Source organism: Leptinotarsa decemlineata, unplaced genomic scaffold (genome assembly GCF_025532065.1).
Source record: "Leptinotarsa decemlineata unplaced genomic scaffold, Ldec_3_MD MMD2_tig00003798_RagTag_RagTag, whole genome shotgun sequence".
Lineage (NCBI taxonomy): Eukaryota > Metazoa > Arthropoda > Insecta > Coleoptera > Chrysomelidae > Leptinotarsa > Leptinotarsa decemlineata.
The window spans coordinates 93,164-102,797 of record NW_027412596.1 but is presented as its reverse complement, the minus strand read 5'-3'; the positions used below and the strand labels follow the sequence as shown (position 1 = coordinate 102,797).

General features: G+C 31.2%; 1 protein-coding gene across 3 annotated transcripts; it reads right to left on the bottom strand.

Annotated features, from left to right (window-relative positions):
* Positions 1-4,051: 4,051 nt before the first annotated feature.
* Positions 4,052-8,467, bottom strand: LOC141483645 (uncharacterized). 3 transcript variants are annotated; one of them, XM_074178415.1, is made up of 9 exons: positions 8,365-8,467; positions 6,101-7,551; positions 5,903-5,953; positions 5,620-5,700; positions 5,481-5,519; positions 5,158-5,420; positions 4,891-5,050; positions 4,561-4,660; positions 4,052-4,154 (listed from the first exon to the last, which is right to left on the bottom strand). In XM_074178415.1, exons 2-9 carry the CDS (start codon positions 6,513-6,515, stop codon positions 4,124-4,126), a joined length of 1,140 nt encoding a protein of 379 aa, XP_074034516.1. In that variant the 5' UTR covers positions 6,516-7,551; positions 8,365-8,467; the 3' UTR covers positions 4,052-4,123. The 3 variants fall into 3 exon arrangements, with proteins under 3 accessions (XP_074034516.1, XP_074034517.1, XP_074034515.1); XM_074178416.1 differs by lacking the exon at positions 8,365-8,467 and adding an exon at positions 8,037-8,180; XM_074178414.1 differs by lacking the exon at positions 8,365-8,467 and having other exon boundaries at positions 6,101-7,835.
* Between the last annotated feature and the right edge of the window lie 1,167 nt (positions 8,468-9,634).

The following is a 9,634-nucleotide window of genomic DNA, read 5'->3' as shown; positions in this document are numbered from 1 at the left end:
GGTCACAGTATGAGTAGATTTTGATCTGAAGTAAAAACTCATTTTATTCTTCTCATTCAAATTACAGAATCGATTCAATTGAAATTTCAAGAAATCACATTGACGTAAATGAAGTATTTTGAAATCAATTATTGGCAATCTTGACGCCTTTGATGATGAATTTTACACTTGATGGTGAATTTTACACCAATTCCATAAACAAGTTAAATAACGATGAATATCACTTAGAAAATTTATTGAAAAACCAAATATCGGTAACTACTTCAGTCATTCAAAATTTTGATGAGATCATACGGAAACTACAAGTCGATGAACGAACGTTCAACAAAGATATAAAAGTAATTGAAAATTCAATAATAGGATTGAATGATAAACTGAGTCAATTAGACGACAAATTGAAATTTGCGAAAAACTTATGGTAAGCTTTTTATATTTACGAGAAAGAATAAATGACGTATCAGATTCCACAATTGCATGATTGAACATCATTAATTTTTCAATCATAATACCTGAACACTTGTTGAATGCATCGCTAAAAAATCTCAAAACTTACGGAGGAATAACGTTACCCTTTCACCAAAATTAGAGAAAGTCGATCAGTATGTTGAAATTATAAAACTTAAAACATTTCAAACCAAATCCAACTTGGTTTTCGTACTCAATATTCCACTATTAGAATCTTATACCATTTAAATACTATCCCAATATTCGACAACAAAATAGGATTATATCACATTCTGTCAATTTTTTGACGATATATCCCGAAAGACGATGATTCTTTGATATTCGTATAAATTGTAGATATTAATGCATGTAAACATATATATATATATATATATATATATATATATATATATATATATATATATATATATATATATATATATATATATATATAACTTAGAACAAGTTCCACAATTTAAGTTATATACTCCTGATCTCTTAATTTTTCATTTAACTAACTTTCCCAACGTAATACCTGTTTAATATTCAATTTTAAAATATTTTTCATTTAAAAATGAAGGCACTGGTTTTGTTGTTTGTCTGAAATATCTTAAAGATTTATAATTTTGATTATCTGTCTCATTAGAAGGAAAAACCTCCCGAATTGCTTTCGCGTAGACTTTTTTGGAAAGTAATTTGTTTATTAATTCAGCTTCAAATCCGTTGCTAGTATACTAACAAAATTGTTGAAAAAACATAGTCAATAGCTATGGACGGATGCACATTTAAAAACTGTTGATGATTTCAAAAATATTCTGAATAATAAACCTATTTTGATTATTTTTGATCCAAAATGTCAAACCGTAGTAGAGATAGAATAGGTGAATAGGTGGCATTTTGATGGAAATAACCGACAAGGGAGAGCAGCCAGTGTCATTTTATAGTCGACAAACAAGCGAGAGTGAGAAAAAAATCCATTCATTCGAGTTACAGTTGTTGCAATAGTGTCGGTACTGCAAAAGTTTCGTCATTATTTATTGGGTACTGAATTTATTATCAGAACTGACTGTAATGCTGTTCGTGGAACAAATGAAAAAAAAAAATATAAACCCACGCATTGGCAGATGGGTACTTTCTTTACTGGAATATAATTTTCAAATTATTCACAAGTCAGAAAATCAAATGAGTTACGTGGATTTTTTGAGTCGTAATCCATGCGTAACTAGCGAAAGTATACAAACAGATATTATAATAAAAATATCTGAAGGTGATTGTTGAGGGCTGTTCAAGCCAAAGACACTGAAATTGTGAAAATTAAAAAAAATTGGAATCAGGTGATATAAGTAGATATATTATTTATAATAATGATTTAAGGGCAGGACGAGTTTTCAAGCTTACTGAGTATGGTCGGCGTTGGCTTGTTCCGAAAAACTGTAGATGGCAGATAGTAAAGGCCAATCACTGTGATTTGGGACATTTTTCTGTAGAGAAAACTCTTCATAGGTTGCAGGAAGGATATTGGTTCCCTAGAATGCGACATTTTGTAAAAAAATATATTGAGTCATGCTTACACTGCCCGTACCATAAACTGCCCGCGGGGAAAAAGCCAGGATTTTTATTTTCCATTCATAAATGTCCTCGTCCTTTTCATACAATGCATGTTGATCATGTGGGTATATTTATTGAAAGTAGAAACGGCAACAAATACATTTTTGTTATGGTTGACAAAGTTCACAATTATGAGTGCTCTTCCCAATACCAAGACGTCACCGGTTCTGAACGAATTGCGTAAATTGATAGCCATTTTTGGAGTACCACTGCGTATAATATCGAATGCAGGCAAAGCATTTTCATCCAACAAATTTAAAAAAAATTGCGATGAACAAAGTATTCGCCATTACCGAAATTCTATAGCTATGACTTGCGCAAATGTTCAGGTGGAACGATACAACAGGACAATTGTACACGCTGCCGCAACAATGAGGTAGGATGTTGCAAAACGATTGGAGAAAAATCGTGAAATGCAGAATATAATTTTCAATATGAGACGAAAAACATCTCCGGTTTACAAAATAGGAGATTTGGTGCTCGTAAAAGTAACTAATTTCAAAAATGATGGAAATACTAAGGAATTAGTCGAAAAATATAAAGGGCCATTCAAGAAAAAACAGAATTTAGAAAATGATAGATATAAAATACGTGAAGAAATAGGGTCAGAAAGGTGCCAAAACGCAAAGCATTATGAGGGAGTCATCTGTGTGGAACATCTCAAACCGTTCACAGTGAGAGACGACAATTAGTGAGTGAAAATCCAGTCATAATTTAGGGATTAAAACTGAATTCAGGATTAGGAGTTGAAGTTGGGGATGAAACCAACCGGCAGGGATAACTCAGAAATCAAACAGAGTTATGAAAAAACAGTCATAATTTTGGGATTAAACTAAATTCATGATTGGGAGTTGAAGTTGGGGATTAAACTAACAGACACATACAAAAGTTGGGGAAAAAACCAATACTTAGGCATGAATAACTTAGGAATTGAACTAAGTTATGGCACATACGCGCATACATATACAAAAGTTGGGGATTAAACCTACGGACATAAATAACTCAGGGAATAAACTAAGTTATGACACATACACACATAAACAAATACATTGTATATATAGGATTTTATTGGAAAGTTAGTTACAATTTGTTCTGATGGGTGTTTGAATCCATTTGAGGCCAAATGGGGAAGCAAGATGGCCGAATGTTAGGGACTGCGTCAGGATCAGTGCTTTGTACAGCCCTGGATATTACCCCAGACAGCACTAGATATTCCCTGAATATTCCCAGGACATTCTTTTAGAGATATTGCAATAGCCCATGAATATGCCGGCAATATATACGTCTTTTGTGGAATATTTCACGAATGTGCAAAGGGGGAAAAACGTAGAAAAACTCAGAATATTCCTCAGAAATATTCCAGGAATATTCATTGAATATTCTATATATTCCACGGATATACTTGGATTATGAAAGGGGAAATATTCATGGAATATTCTAATGTAATATTTCAGGAATATTCATAGAATAATCAAAATATTCCAGGGATATTCTTGAAATGTGAATGAATAATTATCTTAGAATATTACACAGCAAATATTCATGGAATATTCACAGAATATTCCAGAAACGTACTGGGGATATGAATGGAGAATATTCAATGAATATTCTTCCAAGTATATTTTTTGAATGATCCCCGTATAATCTCTATTCTGGTATCTTCATACCTACTTTACCTGTTTGTTTAACTGATACTGATAATAATACAGATTCAATGATTATTGTGTTTTTATAAATGTGTTGATGAAGAGCTAATAAACATTAAAAATGTCAAAAATATCATAGCCATCATTCTCATCAATTCAGTAAATAGTTCTATTTGATGTTTTCTCTTCATCTCTTAGGCCCATTTTGCTCATTTCTAACTATATGAACTGACGATGACTTATCACTGTCGAATATAGTTGAAATAGCCTAAAGCTTTTGATTATTTACTTGGATAATATAAAAATTTTAATTAACTACCACCTCTCTCGACCATAAATCAATACACAAATTGCATTCAAATGTATATTTAAAAAAAAAAAAAACTGTGAACTTTATCAACTAAAACACAATAGAATTTCTCATTCTACCGGATATCTTCACTCACAGGGGCAGCCCTAGAAAGAAAAAATATGTTTGAAGATAATTGTTCAAATAATGAAGGGGAGTAAAATCTACTTAAAACAATGTACTGATTGTATTGTCAATCAACAACTGAGTCATCGACTTGAAACTGGTTATGAAAAAACAAAAGTAAAACTTAATAATTTTCAAATCAAACATTTATCTTGAAATTTAACGATGACTGGTACTGAAAGTTCAAAAAAATAAATGTAATCATTTGGTAAAACATTGCGGTTGAGAAATTTTATATAAAAGAAGTATTTTAATTCTCTATCTAACAAAGGTTCACTTTTGCTAATTGTTTTCTACAAATGGTGATTAGTAGATGTGAATTATCTTTTTAGTTTTCAAGATATTTTCAGTTACTTTTGTCAATAATTATTACTAAAAATAACTCACTGTTGCCTTTTCAGTCTTTCTGTGGATTTTGCCAAGTACGCAGAAACAACCACCTCAATGTCCTTTAAAGTTGTATTTTTATGGCACCGTTGTATAGCATCTACAAATGTAAAGAATATATTACTTTATTTACTGATAAATGTTTTTATAGACACCAATGAATCATATATAAATTATATATCTTTAATCGTAATAATAAGTAATAAAAATTGTGAAATGTTTATATTGCAACTGTCAATTTCATAGAAAATCAACTGAGGAGTTAATTTACTTGACTTCGTTAAAAGTACACTTGAGCTTATTGTTTACTATTATAGCGATAAATCTTACCCAAAACGCAAGCACAAATTTTTGTGTTTTTGAAAATTTTTTTATGTTTGTGTCCATGTAAACTATACTCTGCGGCAAATTTATCATCCAATATTTTTTTGAGGAATCGACGCGAACATTCTTTAAAATCTTTGCCCCCGATTCGACAGAGAATATCAACCTGAAAAATGATAATGAAGTTATTCAGAAATGATTCATGAAAAACAAACTTTCCTTAAAAGACATTTTAGATAATATATTGTTAACAATTTCAGCTGATATACTTACTAGATTTTTATATGCTGCCTCACTTATCAATATCTTTTCTATGTGGTTTAACATATTTTCATTTTTAATCGGGAAATCTGTAAAGATATCTATAATTTCATTTTCCTCTTGATTTTTCTCCAATGATTGTGGTTTTTCCTTAATATATATTGAAATATTATCCACTTTTCTGGATATTTCTTCTAATTTTGCCTCTAAATCTCGCAACATTTTATTTGTTTTCACCAACATTCCTATGCAAGTTTTCTTAAATTTATTGTCATCTAGAAAAGAATGATGAGAGAATAGTGATATGTGAATAGTAGAATATGAAATAAAGGTACCTGTTGAAATTGTACTTTCTCCAAGATCATTTTCTGAATCTGAAAAAAAAAAAAATTTTATATTTTGCAATATTGAGACATTTAAATCATACTGAGCAGGAAAGATATGATTAAAAACGAATATATACAACTAACTCACTTTTACTGAAGTCATCATTTCCAAGTTGTTCAGGTAAACAAGTTGACGATTCATAATTTTTCACCGGCATCACATTTGAGACTGAAAAAAAATTAGTTTGTGAAAACTCAATGGTACCTAGTCCCGAAGACTGCATCTAAGAAACACATTGCATGTCTTGCAATATTTGATGTGTTTGTTTATACATTTCTATAAAATTTTTCTATTGAGGTTATTCTAATTGGTATTCTTGACATCACAAATATGTATGAAACAAGAGATATCGTTAAAATTGCTCACTTACCTGATTCAACCTGGCTCTCTCGGCAAGCATTTTTTTCAGACTGATTGGTGCCTGAAATAAAATGTGTTGTCTGTATACATAAAGCACTCTCTGAGAAAATTATTATGTATAGAAAATTTTAGGAAAAGTACCTAACATATTCAAATGGATAATATGCTGTAATATTTTAAAACAAAATTTATAGAAATCACAACTCACCCTTTCTGATAGGTCTACGTATTTGTAGAATCTCTAAATCTGATTCTGTTTCACTGTCAGAGGAGTAGCTTTTCTTCTTTGGTTGTCTTTTCTCTGATACCACATCGACCTCAGATAGTTCTGAGGTGACACAACATTTGGAGGCTTTCGCACAAGCGATTCGGAAAGTGTCATACTTCTTTTCTCTCATTAGTACCACACTGTACTCCCGCCAATCGTCTCCAGGCTCTGTTTCATGTCTAATTGCCTTTTCCATTCGACTTATTGGAAATGGAGGGTAAAATAATGTTTTTTTAGTTTTATTGTACCAACATTCAGGTACAGCCTCAATTTCATCTGATTCTGTGAATTTCACCATCAGCCAAGGCATCCTAGAAACATGAAATTCAAGAAAAATTATATAATAAATGAACATTGAATTATGAATGACACAATCATTTGTGTGTGATCTTCAGTCACACACACACACACACACACACATTCTGTCTTGATCAACTCACAGATTTTGATGATTTGATAGTAATACCCCCATTCACTAACCATTTCAAGTTAAAAATGAATAACTTATCATGTAAGTCTTAGTTTCTAAATAGCAAAACCATTTATTTTGGCCAATGCTCAACAAATAAAGTTAGAAAGCTTTAACAAGTACTAATAGAACTCTTGGTGTGTAAAATTTTGTTTATTTATATCATTAGATAAATACTGAAAGTACAAATGGACAATTTAACTGCTAGTAAAACACAAAAATTTAAAAAAAACCTAATGTCCACTGTCAGTTCCCCCCAAACTATGAACAGTAATTAAGGTCCAAATTCACCGCCAATGGGAACTAAGATCAACATCTCCCCGCTTTCCTTCTTTGGGTAGTCAGGAAAATTAACTGTATTCTATGACGTTGATCTTAGTTTGTGTTTTTGATGAATTCGGGTCTTGTTCTGCTATTACAACCGAAATTGTTAAAGCAACCAAACCCCTCAGAAGCATCTTCACTCCTGTCGGGCATGAATTAAAGGAAAAACTACAAAAATATCATCATAAGGTACACGTACAAGTTTATGGGATATATCATTTATCAACCAATTATAAAATGTATTAAAAGTACTAGCTTCTGAAAAATCCTCATGTTTATTAACACCAACCGATTCTCTATATGTAAAATTATCATCCGACAAACTTTGGTCATCCATATCACTATCAATATCGCAAATGCCTTCACCACTACTACATTCACTACTACTTTTACTAGTACTTGCTAGAATCATATTTTTTTCTACAGTAAAACTGATACTCTCGTTATCACAATGTTGATCCTCTGTCTCAACCAAATTATCATTATTCGCGGTCATCATTGGTTCACATAATCCACTAAAGATATTTTCCGTCTCTTTGCAGACATTTCTGTACCAAGCACCATTTCTTTTCCTTTTTGGCATTTTGAAAAATAATGTCTTGAAAACAAATAAAAATTGGGTTACTATAAATCTACAAAAATACAATCTTATTATTAATAACTTATCCACTTACATGAAAGCATATTTTTTTATAATCAAAATGTTTGATATACACCTGAACCTGAACCAAATTCACTTCCTCTTTCGAAGCAATCTCAAACATCATTATTCAAGGGACACAGCTGTGTGAAATAATTTTAAACATGGAATGTATGTGTCTGCACACCTCTAAGACAAAGTGAAATTGGCCAGGCTGTGAAGCTATATAATTATCGAGTTTTTGGAAGGTAGGTGTATAACAGGTATTTATGACTCATCCATTTATGTAAAAGTTAGATATATCTACAGAATGTACTGTTGATGCAAAAAACACGAATTTAATTTGTCCATTTGTCTGAAATAAGTTATGGACCCTCCCTTAAAGGTCGAAAAAGGGGCTTATTTGGGCCTTATCTTTTGCATAGCACGATCTGTATACATACTTATATTTTTAGGTACTTGTCAGGTACCTTCAAAATCGAATTCACACTTTTGCAATTCAGTTAAACTGACTATTTTCTGGAAAAAACTCAAATAACCTAAATTTCCTAACCTTACTTAATAATAGCTCGGGATTTCGAGTTATTTCATAGAAATAGATATAATTTTATAAATTATTCAAATAATGTTTCAAAAGGTTTTGGTATAAAAATGATCTGGTTTTATTTCTATTCTAGTCATACATACATGTCATAATGGTAAAAACCGGTTGGAAATTAAAACATATATATGTTAATCATCATATACGTATAATCATGAATTTTTACTTACGCGTGTCTATGTATATGTGGAAACTACACTTCACCACAATATTAACGTAAATTCAAAATGATGCTGATATCTCAAAAAGTAACACAAACAAAAGAACAAGACAGCTCAAAATGAAGTACGAGAAGTACACTGTTTTACCGACTGAATTTGATAAGCAAAGATGCCAAGCCAATAAAGTTATTTTGCTATTAATAATTCGCAAAATACGATCTAAAAGCGCAAAACTTAAATTTTTGTTCCAAAAATAGACCTACACTTGAATTTGAAGATTTCTGTGTACTCGAAATTTCAGGAAAAATGGTTTGATTTTACCATAAAAACTGTTTTTTGTCCCGCTTGAAAGACTTTTGATTTTGGGACAACAAGCTTACTTGTACCTATTTGTCATATGCATGCATGCATATTTATTAAATGAAAATTAAATCAGAATATTTGAAAAAAATACATAAAATTAATTATACAAAAATGAAATATGTATGATCGAATTGTCTAACTAATATGACTGGTACACCCATCCCGGTTAATCTGTTTCAACCATATTTTTATACCAAAAGTTCAACATAATGTTAACGGAAAAACTACTTATTCACTAAGAAATTTAACCGGTGTGTAAAAGGAAAATGCGTATATTTCGCGTATTTTGTGTTTTATTGACAACACTGTTGGTAATGGACCTGCTTCTCTCACTTCCCGAAACTTAAGATACTCTTGCGCAGGTGGGTCGGTGGGTATAAAAACACAGAGTTTTTTTTTAAGCCCAAGAAGTCTGAGACGTATCTTATTTTACTTACTGAAAATTGAAATGATTTATTTCTTTACTCCATCTGAGCATTTGAGGAATATCCTGTGGATATTGCATGAATATGCTGTAACAAATATACAGTCGAGAATATTCCACGAATATTAATATGGGAATATTCATTGAATAATATCCTTAGCATATTCTTTTCGTATTATTCTGAGAATATTCTCATTTGAATATTCTGTGTATATGCTCCAGGCATGTATATATTCATGGAATATTAGAGGAATATTCGGAATATATATGTCCTTTTTCGCATATTTAGGGAATATTCTGGGAATATCCAGTGCTGTCTGGGACCCTGTTGGGAGTACTGGATGGGACAACCCTGAACATCACCTAATAGGCTTACAGAAGAGGATGATACATTTCTTTGTGTGTGGAAATATGTTCAAGTGAGTCAGTCAGAAACTGACATTATTGTTGGATAGAATAATAAATATTATAAAGTTGGTGGTCTAAGGTATT

What these genes read in the sequence shown, in the direction of transcription:
- LOC141483645 (XM_074178415.1), bottom strand. Translation starts at nt 6,515, where the DNA reads ATGTTCATTTATTATATAATTTTTCTTGAATTTCATGTTTCTAGGATG. An exon ending in AGAGAGCCAGGTTGAATCAG is followed by an intron (nt 5,701 to 5,902) that starts GTAAGTGAGCAA and finishes ATTTTTTTTCAG; the next exon opens with TCTCAAATGTGATGCCGGTG. An exon ending in AATTTGTGCTTGCGTTTTGG is followed by an intron (nt 4,661 to 4,890) that starts GTAAGATTTATC and finishes TTACATTTGTAG; the next exon opens with ATGCTATACAACGGTGCCAT.